At 42.2% G+C, this 19,877-nt stretch overlaps 1 protein-coding gene across 1 annotated transcript in view; it reads left to right on the top strand.

Annotated features, from left to right (window-relative positions):
* The window catches only part of LOC108267314 (cadherin-2), a 103,230-nt gene that overhangs the window by 48,386 nt on the left and 34,967 nt on the right, over positions 1-19,877 (top strand). Inside the window, exon 3 of the mRNA XM_017471329.3 lies at positions 10,651-10,886. Within this exon, the coding sequence (XP_017326818.1) occupies positions 10,651-10,886 (236 nt within the window). The remainder of the gene's footprint in view (positions 1-10,650; positions 10,887-19,877) is intronic.

Below are 19,877 nucleotides of genomic sequence, written 5' to 3'. Positions count from 1 at the left end.
TGAAATAGAAAGGAGCCGAACTTCAAACAATTCTGAAAAAAAAGGACAATTCACTGATCCATGTGTGCTCCTTCTTACACCCAGACGCAACAGGTCCGGATAATGATAGTCTGACGCACTAGCGTAGCACTCAACCCTTCAGAATGAGTTTAGCTGTTTTGTTCCCAGTGTGTAGGCAGGTGGTAATACATCTCTCACCACTGACCCACAGACTGGCACATGAGCCAACCTAGAAGTCAATGAGCTGTTCATGTCTTGTCCAGAAGAGCCAAACCAAGGGCCAGATTGTGAGCAAAGCAAGCTTTGACGTCTTGCGATTTCAACCCTTTTTTTTAATCCCCTGGTAAAGCCTCTCTATCGAGCAGCCTTCATCAGTGTGGTGAGAAGCAAATCCCGGCAGCTCCCAGCTGATAAGCACGCAAGGATGTAGCTTACGTTTGTCAGGTCTCGAAAGCTGCAGTCTGTGATTCAACCACTGGCTAATCCAGACAAATCAACTGCAAGCTGTCTGGGGCATGAGAATTTGTCCAGGACAACGAACTGTTGCACAGTTCACTTTAATAACAGAGTTTTTATTTATTTCTGTGCCCGAGTGCAGAAAGGGGTCAATATTTTTTAGCCTGAAATGTTTTACTGTGCAATTACTGTTCATATGTTGTGTCAGCAGAAATTACAGGGATGGTTAGTTGTTATTCCGTAGGCCTACAGCTAGTTTGAACACAAGAAAATTCAATATTTATTTTAATATTTATTTGCTAAGCCATGCAAAGCCCTGAAACGGTTCCCTTACTGCTTAATAATGAAAAGTATATGATTTAAGTGTAATTAGCTAACATGCTACTTGCTACGCACATATATACACTGTGTCTCATTCACCCATTAACACACACACACCAATGGTAGCAGAGCTGCCATGCAAGGCAGTAACTTGCCATCGGGAGCAATTTGGGGTTGCCCAAGGACACTTCAGTATGTGGAGTCACGTGGGCCGGGAATCGAACCACCAACCCTACGATTAGTGGACAACCCGCTCTACCACCTGAGCCCCTGAGCTGCCCCACATGCTAGGTCGGTCATTAGCATGACCCTCTTAGAAAGAAAGAACTCCTCAAGAAGAGTTCTTTGGACTTTGCTTTCCAAGAACACATTTGCACAAATGCTAATTGCTAACTTGGCAGTTAGTCCAGGTCTGAGACTAATCACAAGCCTCAAAGGGTTTTTTTGTGTGCAGTTGAGGTTTGCTAGTTTCCTAACTTTCTAAAAAAGGATCTGCTTGGGACCCTTTCTGATAGTGAAACTCTGCATAGAACCAGGGCATTTTCCCCCAAGTAGGACAACAGAAGAACCCATGCTGAACACGTTTGCAAAAATGCTAATTGTCATCTTGACTATTGTTGTTCTCCGCTGTAGTTCCTTGATGTCTGAGACTAAACATGAGAACCTTCAAAAGTTCTTCAAGGCTTCTTTGGGTAGTTAAGCATTCTCCGTTTCCTATAGTGGATATACTTGGAACCTTTTCTGACAGGGAAATATTACACAGAACCTGAAAATTTACCCAAGTGGGGAAAAATTACCTCCAAGGTACATATTAGCACAAATGCTATTTGCTTACTCAGCTATTGTTTTACTTGACTGCAGTTCATCGGGTCATTAAAGGTTCTTTGGATAGTTCTGATTGCTTAGCTTCCTAAAAGCGATCTACTTGGGCCCATTTATATTAAGGAAATACTACATAATTCTTCAAGTAGGACATCTTAAGTACACTTAATGGGTTTAGATGTAAAAATTGTACATATGTACAGTAAAATATATATATATAAAGTTAAATACATGCAAGTATTTGGTAACAGCTTGTATAATCGACAATTCCAGGTAATTGTTTTAGCCATACTATCAGATAGTGTTGCATTGGTACTCAAGATCCATCCTTATCCAGTGAACAGACAGTTAATACTCAGCATTATCTGACTCTTGAAGCTCACTGGTGCAGAATCTGATACTACATGTCTACTTTAATGCAGTGAGGAGATCTCTCGAATGGGAACAAGGGTGAGTGTTGTTCTAAGACACTCAATCTATCTGTCTGCTTGCCATGTTATTGTCGTCACAATGGGATTCGGGTTTTGAGATCAGGAACCCTTTTGGAGAAAGCAAAAGGGGATACGTGTAGAGCAGGAATTTACCGAGTGTCAGAGTCAATTTCACATTTTCGGTGTTGTTGAATCTAAGGGCCTGCAGGTCATCGTGGCCACACAGAGGCAAGGTTTTGATTGCAGAACCAGATCTGTAACTGTTCTGTTGGTTTTTGGAGTGGAACCTGCAGTGCGGCACAGGAGGCTGTGAATCAAGTGGTCTAAATACAAATCAGAAACTGCTGGTAACTGGGAGTTGTTTAAATTTCAGAGGCTGTCAGCGATTGATGGACAGACCTGCCGATGTGACTATGCATTTTGATGGGATTTATGGATATCAGAGACTGGCACATAAACAAACCGATGTAAAATGTGCAGTTGGAAAGAAATATAAAGTTTCATTAGTGGTGTGTGTCCAAGTGATGCTGCAATTGCTTCAGGAAAAAAGGAGTCTCTGTTGTACATGAAAGTTTTTCCTATCAGGATCGAATGGATTTAATGGTTTCCTAGGGGCCACACTTTTTGATTGTTTTACAGATACAGGATATATTCATTTCAGAATTAACTGCATATTTAAATTTTGTTTAAATATTTGCTAGGTCTACGGACAAAACCAAAATATTTATTATTGTATGTATTAGAATTACGGGTGGTGTGGTGGGGCAGCGGGTTTCGGGTGGTGGAGAGCCACTACCGCCTCACAACTCCAAGGTCCTTGTTTCAATCCTGATTTTGGGATGTTGTCTTCGCGGACAGTTTCTTATGTTCTCCCTGTTTCGTGTTTCATCCAGGTTCTCTGTTTTCCTCCCACCGTCCAAAAACATGCCACTAGTTGAACTGGGGATGCTAAATTTCCCCCATGAAAATGAGCCATCCAGGGTTTATTCCTGTCTTGCTCCCAGTGTTCCAGGGATAGGTTCCGGATCCACTGAGACCCTGACCCAGATAAAGCTTAAGTAAAAATTCAGATATGAAAATGAAAGAGACGTAGTACAGTAGATGTTGTTGGCAAGAACCTCAAGAGTTTATGAAACCTCTACTTTTAAGCACAATGACACTATCAGAAAACACCGTATTCCTGTTGGAATTTTGGATGTTTGAATCCCATTAGTCAACCATCAAGAACCAGTAACAGTTCCACTGTGAGTCTGTTTCGAGCCCAAATGGAAATACCTTTAGAAGCCTGTAATGTTTTTAAGAGGAAGAATGTGTGAGAGCAAAAGTTTAAATAATTTAGGCGTTAAAAGAGGTAGGAAATTTGAGTTCAGAATAAAACCACTTGTTAGTGCTGCAATATTCCCAGGCGCCATTCCTTTAATAGATATAAATACATGACTGTAGCTATGGTGGCCTCCATTCATTTATTTCTCTCACGCCCAGTGTAAACGTTCTCAAAGTCACAGAGGACTCGATGGTGAATATCCACCTTATCAGCTTTTTTTTTCTTTTCCTGAATCCTGAAGCTCAGCAGTGTATGTGGCCCAATCAGAGGCATCTCTTGACACTGTAGCATGTGTTCTGAGACACCCACCAGCTCCTCTCTAGGGCAGAAAGGGCGACTTCCCCGCCAGATCGCTGCACAAGCTGGATTTGGTTATCTGCACTGTTGAATAATGCATCACACAGGCAGCAGTGCATCCTGGGCATGTCCTCTTTATCCCTTCCCCCTCCTTCGCTTGGCCTCCTGATGAGCCTCCTATCCGGGGCGTTACACGCCTGTCGCTTTGCTTTTCCTCTGCTGGACGACTGGCGTTTGTGTATAACAGAATAATAGTGATGATCTAAACCCGCGGCCGTTATAAAATGCCAATCAGAGCAGATTTCAACTCATCGGGTGTTCGGTGCTGTTTTCCTCAGAGAAGGAGAACGCTTTAATTCACATTTGAATTCACTTCATACCATTTATATAGCCTGTATGGAAGGAGTCTCCAATGTCAGCTTTCCTCTATGGGAAAGTCGTCGGGATTGACGAGAGTACGCTTTGTTTAGTTTCTCAGTAGCATGACAAGCTACCTTTAGTTTAGTCTTTTTAGGTTACAGGAAGAGATGAAAGTAGAGACTGGTGACTGTTTATAGCTGCTATAGTGTAAGTGATAACAGCAATGCCCCTTCCGCAGAATTAAATGTAAGCATAAACAGATAAAAAGCATTTGTTAATGAATTAAAAGCAGCAAGTTACTCTGGTATAAAAGAAATGAAACACTTTGCTATTCCATGCTATTATCAGCACTGATTATTTCACACACCCCCGAGTGATTTATTCCTCACTTATTGGTGCTCGGACATATCTGTCACTCTTCGTGTCTTGCTCTTTCTCTTTCTGTTTATCCATCTTTCCTGTCAGAGGTTTATCCGGTATGTCACGTGACGTGAGACAGACAATACCAAGGCCCAGGCCATTGTGTAGGAGCTGTTGTTTGTTCACGGAGGGACTGTGTGTGTGTTCATGCGTGCGTATGTGTTCTGAAAAGAGCCTTTCAGCTAACGCTAATGTGGGCCGGGGAGCGGGGCATTAGGCTGGCCCACACCTCTGCTGACTCGGCGCTTTTCTGCCTGCATTGGCGCTTCTGTCCGAAACTCAATAGGGAACTTTATCTCCAACAGCCATGACGATGTATCTGCTGCGTGTGTGCGTGTGTGCGTGCGTGTGTGTGTGTGTGTGTGTGCTTTGGAGTGGAAAGTGGAGTCTGTGTTTGTGGAATGGGAGGAGATGCCATTTATTTTCGAACTCCTGTCAAACCAGGATTAAACTGAATCAGCGCTGTTATCATTGTGTCCATCACACGATACGGACCGAAATAACATTCTGCTACTATACCGTGCGTCATTCCTGGAATTATAAACACACAGATGTGTGTTGCTATAGGAGGATCCGCGTGTTTACGACATAATGTTATATGAGCTTTATGAGTCGAATTGCATTAGCTAACAGGTTAAGGTGTATAAAGAAAGAGCACCATGCTATGACCACACACACACACACACACACACACACACACACACACACACACACACCATTTCATTATTACTGTTGGAATTTGTGCTGTCAGTGGGGGATTTCTGCTGTGGTGCTTTCAAGCTGAAGAGGCCTCCCAGAGGAAGAGCGATGCAGTGTGTGCCAAATCTAAGCCAGGCCAAGAGCCTGAACACACACTCACACACCTGCGCACACACACACGATGCACTGTACGGGCAAGAATCTGCCAGAATGTCTTCCAGGAATATTATGTTTTTATAACACACACACACACACACACACACGCACGCACGCAACATGTAAGATTTACACACATTCACGTGTAAGCGCCGTAGACACCACAGACACACAGACAATAAAGCACTCCATTACCAACTCTGCTCCAAAACTTAGGGGTTTGGCTAATCTTGTCGAACACCCAGACGGACAAATTCCCTTCAGCTGGCAATTACCTTGCCGGTAAATCTGTAGCATCTGTGCACGTCTACTGTCAAGGCAACCGAACGCGGAGGAGTGAGTGCGAGCTCACAGGATGCGAGGAGAATCAAACAGTGCTGGTGATGAAATTAATTAGCGTACGCGGCATATTGCTTTTTTTTATGCTCAGCTCTTAGAGATCGGTGCTGCTCTGAAATCTTTCTCTGGATCTCGACACGCCGTACACGCCGCTTCTCAACCCCCGCCCGGATTCATCGTATTTATCGCTTATTGATTTTGGGCTGATTTATTTATTTACTTACTTACTTATTGATTTATTTTGCGCGGACATTCGACACGTCTCGCTTGCACACACGTACAGACTTGAAATGTAAAAAGTTTTACGGCCGGTATAAGGACCTTAAACCTCGAGTTGTAATTGCGTGGCGCCACGAGCGATGTTCGGAACTACGCGGAACCTAATAAGCATTAAATTAAACGAGGGCTTAAAAAAAAAAAAAAAAAAAATAAAAAAATCGAGGCGAGATTTCGTAGCAATTACAGGCAGGATGTGTGGAATAATAAACAGCCTTCCTGAAGCCATTCGGCCGTCCGAAGAAATACGTCCGACCCGAGCGGAGGACGTGTCGTGTTCTGATAAACTGCTGTGGCGCTACCGAGCTTTCAAGTGTCATTAAACTCTCGATTAAATGGCGTTCAATTAAACAGCTGTTCTTTTCCTTTATTGAATGAAGCTGCTGATTATGGAGTCAAGGTGGGTTTTTTTTTTTTTTTTTTTCTCGAAATGAAAGCGAAACGTGCCTTCCTGAGTGCAGTCAGACACCAAAGACAATACTGTATATAACATTTACAGTGTATTGGGATCACGTGACACTTTAATCGCACACAGTTCAACCCCATTCAACTACTTATTGCTTCACACCAATTTCTATGCATTATTATTATTATTGTTATTATTATTATTATTATTATTATTATTATTATTATTATTTTACAATGCGTATAGATTTCTCCCCACTTAAATATTATGGACTATATTGTGTACATTCATTACATAATCCCAGTTTTAGTATGTGGGGTGGGGGGGGGGTGGGGGTTCTAGGGTTTGAATAGTTTTGCAAGGCAGTGTACGGTCACACAAATCCGACTGCACTGGATTTATCGCACCACTTTTTTTAGATAATGGGTCTGCCTGAACTCTTCACTCTGGATTGTCGTTTGAGAATGCTTCGAGAGTCAGTATCTGATTGCAAACTGAACTGGTTAGGGTCACGTACATTCCGCTACGACACGTAGCCATCCAACAACTTGATCAGCGCGCATCATTGACTGTGTGAGGAAATCCCACTTAGCTAGCACGGATTTAGACTTCTTTATATATTTATTTGTTTGTTTGTCTGTTTGTAACCTCGACTAACCTCAGCATGGTTTCGCTGAAATGTGTTTGTGGTTTTGTAAACCTGAGGTATGTTAAAGACAGCAACAGACGACATTTTTTCCCATGACTACCACACGTATGGATCAGACAAAAAGTCAGCCATCTTTGTTAGTGATGTACAGAATATACAGTATGATTCTTTTTGAGTCTTTTAGTTGTCATTACAGCCAATCAGATCGTCCAAAAGCTTTTTTAACCGATTGATCGACGGGAAAAACCTCAGTCGGGATCATTCTGTGGTAATAAACTCTGACGTAAATGTAACGAGTAGACTAACCATCACCATAATACTATTTGGATGCGAAAGGATTTAAGGACGTCTCGGCGTGTCTTCGTGATGTACGTATTTCCATCGCGTTAAAACTCCATTCGCCTCGTATTACTATAAGGGCTTGTTTGTAGAACTTGGGGCCATGTAATGTCACTTGCACTTGATTATTAGTGGGTCATATGACCATAACTTGTGCTAGGAACGCGACGACTTCCCTAAAAGCCCAGGGAGTGTCGTTTCTTTGACAAGTCCATTTTAATCTCAGCCGGTTTCGGCAATTTACTTTTGTTTTAACTTTGATGGGCGTGTCTAGAAAAGAGAGAGCTTCCCGAAGTGTCTTTAAACTGAAGAAAGACATTTTTCAGCACAAGGTATAACCAAATCATTAGTTATTTTTAGGTAAAAGACTGTGTACTCCTTCCATAATGATTACCAAAGCGTGAAATAAGATCCCACAGATACTCTGGTAATAATAACATTACCCCGGCTCACCGTGTAAAACGAATCCGGTCTGAATACAGCTCCAGTCAAAAGGTAATCAGTTCAACGAGGAGGCACTTTTTAGTAGCTAACCTAATGCAGTTCAATTGAAGATTTTTTTTTTTTTTTTTGTCGAGTTTTTCCTCGCCACGAGCTGTAGATTTTGTTTCTGACTGATAGGTATGGCAGGTAATGGGAAACGTCAGATCCTTTCTGACAGATTGAAGTCCGAAATTGCTGAAGGAGACGCAGTAAATAGAGTCTGAGGCTGTTTTTTTTCTTGTTGTTGTTGATTGTGAATGACTCCGGGAGAGAAAACGTCGTGTGTGTGTGTGTGTGTTGAGAAAAACACCAGTTTTTCAGGTGAAGTCGGTGCCATAGACATGGCTGTACCTTTGTGTTGTGTATATAATGAATATTGTGTCTTTTTTGCTTTGTTTCATCTCTCTCTCTCTCTCTCTCGCTCTCTCTCACGCGGGTGTGTGTGTCAGGGTGATAATCGCGGCTGAAATTACATTTGCTCTCATCTCATAGTTCTCGAAGGCCTTCCCATTTCACTGTCCTCTCCGAAGGTGGAAACAGAGCCAGCGCTGGTGTCCAGTGCATTTGTTTACACCGATTGTGCCCCCCCCCCTCCTCTTGTATCCTCCTTCCTGCTCTCTTTTTCTCTCTGGACGTGTTACAAAAGGAATGAAAGGAGACAGGGACGGTGAGAACGAGAAAGAGAGAGAGAGAGAGAGAGAGCGCTTCTCGTTGAAACGCTCGGCCGTTTCAGCCGAAAGTGCTGTCACTTTGTCCGGAGTCGACGAAAAAATGAAACGCACCGTCATATATCTGTCGTGTTGTTCTCTCTGTTATATGAATCTTTTTTTTTTTTCTCAAGACTCATGTCACCTCTTATGAAAGGTGCTTTTTGATCATCTTTAATCATAAGCTCGGTATTAAAGCCTGGATCGGGACGGAAATTTTTTCCCCGGCCAATCTGCAGTTCAGAAAGTGCCTTTCGTGTGTAAATGACTTCTTTTATTAATAACTCTCCGCTCTAATTATGCAGCAGAGATCATGAGCATCGCTGAGCGCGGGAGGAGGGCTGGACAAGATTAGCCTGATATATTGTGTATGCCATGTGGCTAGTTGGTTTAGAAAGTAAGTGTTTGCCCAAGGGGCCTAGTTTCATGCCCAGGAAGAGAGCCCCTGTCAGGACACCGTGTCATCGTTCTGCTTCAGCAAATGTGTGTGTGTGGGAGTGAGAGAGAGAGAGAGAGAGAGAGAGAGAGAGCGAGCGAGCGAGCGAGAGAGCACAGAGAGATGGCTCATGCTGTTATGGGAAAATAATCAATGATGCAGTTGATTATTCCCGATTTTTTTCCCCAATAGCCCCTAAAGTCCTGAAGTGTATTATTCCACTTCATTATATATCACAGCAGTGTCAGCGATTACAGCATTGAATTTTTTTCTATTTCTTGACGTTAATGAGACACACAAAAATAAAAATCCCTGAAGACTAGAGTCGATCTATAGTCGATTTGATTGAAAGTGATAACTAAGTTGGGCAGTACTTGCTGATAACCAGTTATGGTAAGTGGAGCACTTATATCGCGCTTTTATCCAAAGCGCTTTACACTGTGTCTCATTCACACACTCACACAACAACGGTAGCAGAGCTGCCATGCAAGGCGCTAACTTGCCATCGGGAGCAACTCGGGGTTCAGTGTCTCGCCCAGAGACACTTCGGCATGTGGCGTCACGTGGGCCGGGAATCGGGAATCGAAATAAACAGTACTGACTGTACTATGGAAATGTACGGTACTTTTTTAAATGAAAAAAAATGACCATAAATATGAATAAATATTAACTGTTAATGTATATATTAAAGTACACAAAAGATATATATCCAAACCGAACCAAAAAAGTAACACTCCAAATAACAAATGAAAATAGAGACATCGAAAATGAATTTAAAAAAAATAATAAAAAAAAACACTTCAAATAACACGAGAAAATTTGATCAGTGATCGTTTTTATTTGGCCTCTAGAGGCCGCTCTCGTACTGTATAACGACGGCGGACCCTTCTGAGCCGCTCCATCAACTGACGCAACTGGGAAAATCTATCGGTGTGGATTTTTGACGAAAAACGACAGTTCTAGCAATCGGTTATCGGCGCCGATCGATCGGTCAACCTCTTAACTGAAGACGTTCCTTTGTTGGAAATATTACAGACTGTTAGAAAATTCACTCACGCTGGAGACTCCTTCCATAAGTGATTTTTTATTTCGATAAATTGCAACACTTTTTAAAAAATCCGTTTATATTTAACCTTCGATTATACGGACTGTCCGCTGTACAATCCTTGTCATTGAACTGCTATAATAGAAACAATACCGTATTAGGAAGGGCGTATTAATATGAGCCTCACGGTCGGAACTATCGGACGCTCGCAAATAACCACCGCTTTGAAATGGCATGATGTGCGGTAACCAGGATGCACTTTGGTCCTCCATCAGGTGTGGATAAAGCACCGACACGACCCCCGATGGTCACGATGGAGTGTTAATCCGCCGGACCGAGCGCCGACTCTCATGTGCTCCTCGTTGTGATTCTGTCTGCGTCTTTACGGGCTGCGCTTTTCCCACTTCCACTTCCTTTCATGCCGTACCTTTTCGCAGAAAAGCCGGTGGGGCTGCTGAACACCATCCATAATGTATGAGCGTCACACTTTTAGCTTTTTTTTTTTCAGCGAATCTTGTCCAAAACATGCATTTATGTTCTCAAAGACAGACAGACAGACAGACGCGCACACACACACAGATACGCAGAGTGTCCTGTGGGGAATCTCTCTCTCTCTCTCACTCACACACACATTCACTCACTCTCTCTTTCTCTTTCTCTTTGTGTTGCTTTTTTTTTCTGCAGTGAGGTTCCATGACTGTGGACGAGGAGGACGAGTGCACTTTGAGTGCAGCCAGCCGACAGGTTTCCGCATCGAGATCACCGGGGAGGCGTTGGCTCTCTGGAAACTCCAGCCGTCTTTATCCTCCTCATCCTCCTTCTCTTCTTCTCCGCTGCTTGTTATAGCGCGAGATGTCTCCACACACGAGCAGTGGCAAACCCAGATCCGGCTCGGGCCGTCAGGAGGCCACGAGTCACAGGTATGAAACTCGGAAAGCAAATGATCGCTTCTGATTTTATTCACGTTACAAAACCTTATCGATCAGTGCTAATTGCTTACTCAGATCCAATCTTTGTCATCATGTCTCACATCCGTGTTTCTCACTGACCCGTAACCTGTCATTACGGGGGGAACGGGCCTAGTGAAGCCCCCTGAAACCACTCACATTCACGGCTTTTCAAAATCAATCACATCTTCATGCAGCCTGAACAACAACAACAACAAAAAAGTGAGTCTCAGGACCGTCTATCGTTTCCTTAACAATGAAACATTCCTATAAAACACAAGCCTTCAAAACAATTCCAAGCTTTTATTACGAGAACAGTCTAAATGCATCATGGGAACATTATGTAAGGAATAAAACACTCAGGGTGTGCTGGTATGGGAAAATAATCAATGACCGGGTGGTCTGAAGCGATGGCGTCAGAGAGAGCTGGAGCAGCGCTCGTCTCCGATTCCCCCTCCAGATCCATACGGGACCCCCGGGATCTGAGCCGGCTGGCTGCCTCCTGAGTCCTGAGGTTCCCAAAGCCAGAGCCAGGGCGGAGCCGCGCTGTAGCGCGTCACTCTTCACACAGACAGTGTCCCCGCCTCCCCTCGTAAGAGAAAGGAGTAACACTTCCTGAGCTCTCTCTGATTCTGATACTTTTCTTTCTTTCTTTCTTTTTTAAACAGAAAAGTAAAGAGATTTTTTAAATATACAGGAAGTAAAGAGTTTTTCGGAGCGTTCACACGAACAGTCGTAACATGCGGTGAAGATAATACGACACACGGCTTGGTGTACAGTTGCTGTTTTTATAGTCACGTGATTGCCACATCACCTGACCAGGGCAGGCTTATAAATCGGCGTGATTTCACACGGACTTCAGATCCCGGTTACGTGCGAGGGCGCTTCCTACAGCGCGAAGCCCACGCAACGTTGAGTTTCCTTTGAAATGGAACTGCAGCCTTCTTCGTCCTGAAGATGTTCCCATGTCGGAAAAATGTACCTGTGTTACTGTGTTTAGTGCTGACACTGGAGACTCCTTCCAAAAATCTTTACCATGTTGTTAAAAAAGAACTCATTTTATATTTAGCTTATTTTAAACCTTTGTTTATGGCCCTGTTTACACTAGTGCATTTTCTGTTGTTACGGTCACGCCTGTCGTCTACACTACTCCGGCGTTTTCCACCCTCGAAGACGGACACTTTCGGAAACGCCGAAGACTCCGTTTTAGTTTGAAAACGTGTAACAGACCAAAACGAAGACTTATGAAAACGAAGGCGTGGCTCCGCCCACATTCGCTTCCTTTCGATTGGGTCTTCTGGATCATCGCGTATCCTTCCCTGATTCGTCGAGCGCCTACCATATGACCGTTACGCTACCTCGATCGTATACACAACAACACGCAGACTGAACCGCAAGCTTTGCTGGCTTTGTCGTCATTCTTAGCAGCCATTGTGCAGTTAAACTCTGTATTTTATAACACTGCAGCTGCCTACACGCGCAAGAGGCGAGCTACGATTAGAGCGATCGCCAACCAATCTCATTTCAAGCGGCGTAAGCCCTACACGGAACGCCCGTTAGGACTAGCACCCGACTTCCTGTTTACACTCGTATGCGCATGCCCAGTGTGCACGAATGGTCATGTGACATGCGTATTCGGTCGTGTAGTGTGGACGGAGATCGGTTTCATTTTAAAACGCCGTCTTAAAACCAAAACGCACCAGTGTAAGCAGGGCCTGAGTGAACCGTCGGCCGCACAAGTTTCTGTTGATATCACCTATTAGAGGTTTGTATATGCTGTTTGTAATGTTTATAGTGGTGTTGTAACAGGGTGTCGGTGTGCAAATGAGTCTTTCCTGCTTAAGCACGATGAAAACAAAACTGAAATACATTGAATACATTTCAATGAGGTAGAGTTGAGCAGTTTCTGACCAATCTGTTGGAGAGTCCTGCAGTCGACTATCCAGGCCAGCTGGTGGGTTATTTTCCAGCTTCCTTATTACATGACTACACGATTGATAAATATTTGAGGATTTGTAATTCCTCGACCAGCTCGGCGTGCGTTTTGGCAGCTAGTAGCAGGTCAGACCGAGCTGAATTTTTCAGCACGGATCCTAAAAAGTCGTAAGTCCAAAGCAAACTGAAGATAATTCTTTGTCTACAACAAACAATAACATGTTGTCTATAACAACAACAACAACAATATTAACAACAATAATAATAATACAAACTCAACTCTACCTCTAAAGAGATCTTTGGTTTGTCCATTTTTTGGCAGTTTTTTTCAGTTTTAGAGAGGAGACTAAGTAGAACTCCTTTAGAAAGCAGAAACCATGAACCCTTGGGGAACCCTTTGTCTTAAGAGTTAGTCTAATAGCTTGTTTTGCTTCATGGTAAGGAACCACACGCTGTATTATTTCCATGTGGGACTTTTCCTTTCAAACTAATCGGTAGCACTGAAATCTCTAAAGGTTCTTCGAATTCTTAAAGTTTGTATTTAAGACTTGGTTTCCCTTAGAGCAGAGATCGCCAACCCTCTTCCTTGAGATCCACCTTCCTGGAGGTTTCATCTCCAACCGAAATCGAACACACCTGTTTTAGTTGAACAAGAACTTCTTGAGGCAGTGATTAGATGGTGAGGTGGGCACGTTTATGGTTGGAGCATATGGTTCAGGAAGGTAGCTCTCCAGGAACAGGGTTGGTGACCCCTGCCTTAGAGTATCAGATTCTAAGTGGAACCCACTGAGAGATCCAGGAACCATCAACCTTCCAAAGAACCCTTGAGGAACCCTTTTTCCTGTGAGCGTAAATGACCTTGTGAGCTCGTTCTTTTCTGTGGGAAGGAATCAGATGGCATTTTTCCTTCTTAATCCTAACAATGAATTTTGGCCTCGCCTTATGCAAATATATAGTACAAAACCTGTTGACCAATGGCTGGCGTGAGTTTTTGAGTGTTTAATGAAGCTGAACAAAACCCGCAGGTCCTCTCTGTGCACTATTGTGCCATATGGTTTTATTGTGCCTAAGAAATAATTCCATTCGCTCGAATCCCATTCGGCAGCGCGTTACGACCACAAAATGAGAGAGATATGGAAAAGAAATGAAATGAACATTTCAAAATGGCTGCACGCTAAATTTTAACAGGCCTAATAACAGTATAAAGTAAGACGTGCCAGCTGCTTACGCTCCTGTTGTTCGGCGGCTCCATCAGCATGACAGATTCGTATAAAGAACAAGAGATGTTGTTTGTTGATATAACCTTTAAAAAAAAAAAAAAAAAAAAAAAAAGAGTGCTGCCTTCCATCTGTTTGCTTTCCACGTTATTGCGCTTGAAATTCTTCACGCCTTTTAAACCCTGTGATTTAATGGCTCAGAGAAAAGAGGTGTTCTGAGTGAATGGATGCACTGTGATTAAAATCTCAATGTGTCAATTCACGGATGAGCACAAACTTATATACAACAACTCAGGGAGTGATGGAGGAGAACAAGCACAAATCAGCTTGAAAAAAAAAAGAAGGAAAGAAAACAGGTTTCAGCCCGTTTAGCTGGAGATTGACAAGGCTACAATGTCTAATTATGCCGCACAGCTCCTCTAGTGGTGAATCACGGCAATGCAACGATTAAACGAGTTAAGGGTTCTCGGGCTTGTCCTTTTTACAGGAGAACCTTGAAGGTTGAAGCCCTTCAGAGTGCAATCAGTCATCTGAAGAACTCTTCGAGAACCATTTTTTGGAGAACCTATGAGCACATGTTAGCTTTATAGCTTATTCCTCTTCATGGTAAGGAATAGTCATGCGTCCCAGTCAGGGTCATGCTCTACAGCTCCCCTAGTGGTGAACCAAGCAGTGTTGATCAGGAATTGAAGAAAAGCGTGTCCCTCTTCACTAATATAGCGCACTCTTTTCATGGTCTGGCATTTTGTAGCACTGTCCAAAAACATACAGGAGAAAATGAGTTCACTATTTTAATCCCATAATGCACTGTGATATAGTAGGCAGTGTAGAAATGATAGATCCTAGCGGCTATGAAATACCCAAAATGGACAGCTATGCTTTGATTTGTGCTCACCCTCTCCTCTCTCTCTCTCTCTCACTCTCTCTCTCTCTCTCTTTGAGGAATGCAGCGGGTTACTATGGTAACGTCGCTTCAGAGTACACATTTTTTACTAACTTATGAAGTTTTAAGTCATTTCTATAGCCTAGGTTCGGTTTATATATCGGCTCGGTTACTTTATTATACGAAATCATCTACTTCAATCACCAGTTCTCTTCCCTATTATAATGTTCTGCGGCCAATAATATATATTTATTATTTAATATATATTTAATATTAATATTTAATATTGAATATATATATTTTCCAATATAGTGAATAGTGAATATGGAACGTTTAGGACACAGACTATTTTCAGGAATTCCAAAAGCCTTCTACATTCACGGTGCTCGTTCACTACATAGGGTATATAACTGAAAGGTGTAGTGCCTTACATTTCCAGTAGAACGCTATATATACTATGAAAATTGTGCCATTTGTATGGTTTTGTTTGTTTGTTTTTTTTTTTACTGCGTTTTCATTAAGATTAAAAGTTTTGGCACCCGTTGGCTTTGTTCAGGATGCTGGCCACCATATTTGATTGCTAGTCATCACACAACCTTTAAAGAAACTCTGTTCCTGCTCCTATTTTATGCGATGGGATGGAACACACACACACACACACACACTCAGATAGCGCCATTACTTAGCAACTGGACCAAATTTGTCAGTGATGTTACTTTGTTATAAATACTTTCGACTTGATTCAGGCTCTTGGGAGGAACAGGAAGTCTTTGTGGCTTCATGCGGGCAACATGTGTGTGTGTGTGTGTGTGTGTCATCGTCAGGCTGTATGGAACAGAGCACGTTGTCGGGTTATATATAACCTGGCGCATGTTTTTAACATCATGAGGTGATGAACTCATTTGCACGTCTTCAGGATTCAGAATGTGGTGAGATCGTGTCTGTGTCTGCGTCTGCGTCTGTGCCGGCGAACAGGATCCTTGTTCTTCCTTTCTCTCTTTCTTTTTTTCCTCCCCACAGCTTTAAATGGTGTAAATTGTCTGGGTTATGAAGAGTCGACTGTAACCTCCCAAGTGTAATCTTTCTCTCTCTCGCCGTCTCTTTTTTTTTTTTTTTCCTTCTCTTGATTGGATTCTGTCCCTGCTCTCTCCATTCCCCTTTTTCCTTGTGGTCTTTTTTTTTTCATTTCCTAACCCTTACTATCTATTCTCAGCACCTTGCTGCTGCTTCGTTGTTGCTTTCCAAATCTCTTTTCTAGCAGCACATGGCTTTCTAAATGAGTGAAATTTCTAGAAATAACCAAAAGGAACACAAAAGAATCTGTTTTTATAGCTTTCTAAAGATATATTTACAGGAACACCCCCCCTTCTCCCACCCGCCCGCCCTCCCTCCCTCCCTCCCTCCCATGCCGTCATTTCCAAGTATTTTATTAATCAGGGCTTTCATAGACTAAAACCAGGGAATAAATATACATGACACAGTCACACTGAACCACTACTTTTTGAAGTCCTTGAATTAAAACTAGTACATCACGTCATCTAATTAAAACTTTAAATGTAAAAGAGGGTGTCAAAAACGTATTGCCTTATAGGCCTACTGCCTATTAACGCCCGAATCAGAAACTCGCCAGATTCATTGCATCGATCGTGTTTTCTAAGACATCTCAGAAACGATGTGATTGTTACATGCTTAGCGACACTCTTAAACCGTGCGTACCGCACTTCTAAGTGCTAAAAGGAAAATCTGAACCGTTGATGTTAGCGTGCTAACGTAATCTAAAGATGTACACACTCGAAGCTAGGACTCAGGATTTATTTAGACTAATATCTCACATATTATCTTTACGAACCCACCCAATCCCATCGCACGATTCCCTTGTGCTTTGTCAGTAGGAGGATGTGTCAGGACTTTCTGTAGCCTTAAACTAGTCAGCATAATGAATACAAGCTGCACAACGTGGCAGCTCCTCTTCATTAAGCACTGCATCTCCTGCAGGTTTGGGCTTTTAATGATGTCGTTAATCTCCGTGCTCATTGTATTTATAAGGATGTGCCACCAAGTAAGATTGATATGCAGGCTCCTTGTAAACACGCATATGAATATTAAGTGTAAACACAAGCCCTTGCAGACGAGACAAGGATTCTGGCTTGTTGACTTTCTTTGCCACGTACCATTTTATATCTTATTATACTTTGAACGAATGGAATTTACAAGCCGAGGGAGGAACAAACGTTATCTATACCTGTTCATTATCGGGGATACGGGTGCGCCGTGACGTCAGCTCAAAGTTCATATGCAATTAATGACATTTCCATCGAGCCCTCCTGCTCGCAGGTTCTCTAAGGTCATCATTAATAAGCCATTTCCATGCTGTTTGTCAGAAATCCGGCGTGTGTTCACTTATCGCATCGGCAATTAGCTTTGTTATCGTTATCAGCGCAGAGACTAGCACAGAGCCCACAGGAGCGCTTTAAATCAATGACTGGTAAAGATTTCTTCATTAACATCTCCGTGACCTCTCATGCCTGCACAAGATGCAAGACATGTCATTTCAACAGCAGGCTGAGAATAACGAGCGATTAGGAGCATTTTTGTTTCGCTGTAACCCGAGAGCAGTTCAAGACGACGAAATTTTCTGTCACAGTGATGTTTTTTTCGACGTCCGTGGGGATGTTGCTATCTTTCCCAGGTATAAACAGCTGCTTAGAGCCTCCGAGCCAGCAGGGGGTGCTATAACAAAGCAGGATTTATATCTCGCAAGTACGGCGTCACTTCAGAAAGCCCGCTAGTGCTACAAATGGTCATTCGTTACTAGTAATCTTTTATTCGTGTAGACTTTTTTATTTTTTTATATGTTCAATTTTTTTTTTGCAGTGCTGGGTTTTCGATATAATTAGAAAGATGTCTAAATAATATAAAGCACAATCAAAACAACAGGAGTTCACCAAAGCGCTATACGTAGTTAAGTATGGAATAAAACACGGAGGTTTGGTGTGATGCAGTTAAACCTGAAGCGCAGTTACTGTTACTATCCCAAAAGTGGATTATTTTCCAATAACGCCACAATCCGTAGTGTTTTGTTCCTTTTATACGGCAGCATTTATAGCTCAGCGTTTAATCTAGCGGAGCATGTGCAAACGAGAGCGTTAACGTAAACCTGCAGCCAGAGCTGCTGTTATGGAAACACGTGTCAGAGATAACCGAATTAAACCTAGACGGAACATATAAACCACTAATAAGCAGATAAGCATACAGGCACGCTCATTAAAACTTTATAAAAGTAAGGTTTTAGTCCATGATTTACATCAAGGGATCTAATTACAGCTTTATATTTAGACGTGGGCGACATTAAATACCATGAAACATATGTGTTGTGTTTGTTTCTTTTAAAACCTAGTCATTACGGTTTCACGCAACCGGTGGATATTATTAACATCAATATTTTAGTCTTCCGTGTATATGTTATAGCAGTGTATCAGTAGAACTTACGTTACACCTTTAGGCTTTAAGAATAATGTATTAAAATGTTTCAAAAAATATATAAAAAGGTTTGATCGAAGGTGAAGTTTGTCGTTTGCGAATTATAATTGCAGGGAAAACAAGACGGAGAGATTGGGTGAGGCTAGAAGGACCAGAAGAAATCTTGTTTTCATTATTAATTATACATTTATTTTAACACGGAACGTGTGTATTTATTGTTGCCTGGCTAATAACTAATGAACAAAATAAATAAGCAAATGAATGAATGAATGTAAGAAAAAGACAAACCCTGAGCAGTTCTGTTCTGTGGTACACTTAATTTCAGGGCCAGAAAAATGTTCGCAAGTGGCTGAAATAAAATTCGGCAGATTTCACTGCGCTGTACTTTCAGCAATCACAGATTTTGTGAAAAGATATGATTGTTACAGGCTTAGAAACACGTTCGTATATAACGGACCGCACCTTTAAAGGTGGATTAGGTGGGATCAGTGGGGGGGGGGGGGGGGGGGTCTCTAACGGTTAAGTGCATGGAGCTGAACAAGATTTGAATGATTTATTTGTTTATTTTTTACTCATTGAGCCCGCCCTCATTTTCACCCAGTTACATATAGCTCCGCCCCAAATCTTATCATGGTTCAACTGTTGGCATTACCGAGTACGTACTGTCACAGTATAAGATTTTGGATGCGTGTGAACAGTGTGAAGGGGTGTTGGGGGAGTGTCTATCAAATGACTGACAAGAGGAAAATCTGTTTTTATATATATATATATATATATATATATATATATATATATATATATATATATATATATATATATATGTATACTTGGTCTAAGACTTTTTTTTTTATAATTTCTTCAGAACATTCCACATTATTTGTACTTGTAAGAAAGGAACATTGCCTACTGCACCTTTAAATGTGTGAAAGAACACTTAAGCTGTTTATGAAAAAAAAAATAGACAGAAATACTTTTGAGTAGATCTGTCAGTGTCAGGAAAAACCTGGTTGTGTTAAAACTAGCAGGAGAGCAGCACTGAGCTGACGCTACTCCACATCCTACCTGTCCTTCTAGGTGTCCTTTTGTCTCTTCAGCCGAGTGTCGCTTTGTGTGCAGGGGGATGTGTTAAAGCACATTTTCCCCTTAGCCTTGCTCACACACTGCTTTCACACCTGCAGTAGGTACGACAGCAGACTTCAACTCCATAAAGAGAGAAGAAGACTATATGTACATCTTCTCTCTCTCTGTCTCTTTCTCTCTCTCTCACACACACACACACACACACTATAACAGGGCTATAGTAATATCCTGGGAGAGTCTGGTTTGCCTGTTAATATTTTACGCAAGGCTCTCTTCAGTTGAATGCACACTATCTTCTTCATCAGAACACACACACACACACGCACACACACACACACGCTACATTTAAGTGAGCAATCCACAGTTTTC

This window comes from Ictalurus punctatus, chromosome 7 (assembly GCF_001660625.3).
Source record: "Ictalurus punctatus breed USDA103 chromosome 7, Coco_2.0, whole genome shotgun sequence".
Classification (NCBI taxonomy): domain Eukaryota; kingdom Metazoa; phylum Chordata; class Actinopteri; order Siluriformes; family Ictaluridae; genus Ictalurus; species Ictalurus punctatus.
This window is presented reverse-complemented; position numbering and strand designations above follow the sequence as displayed.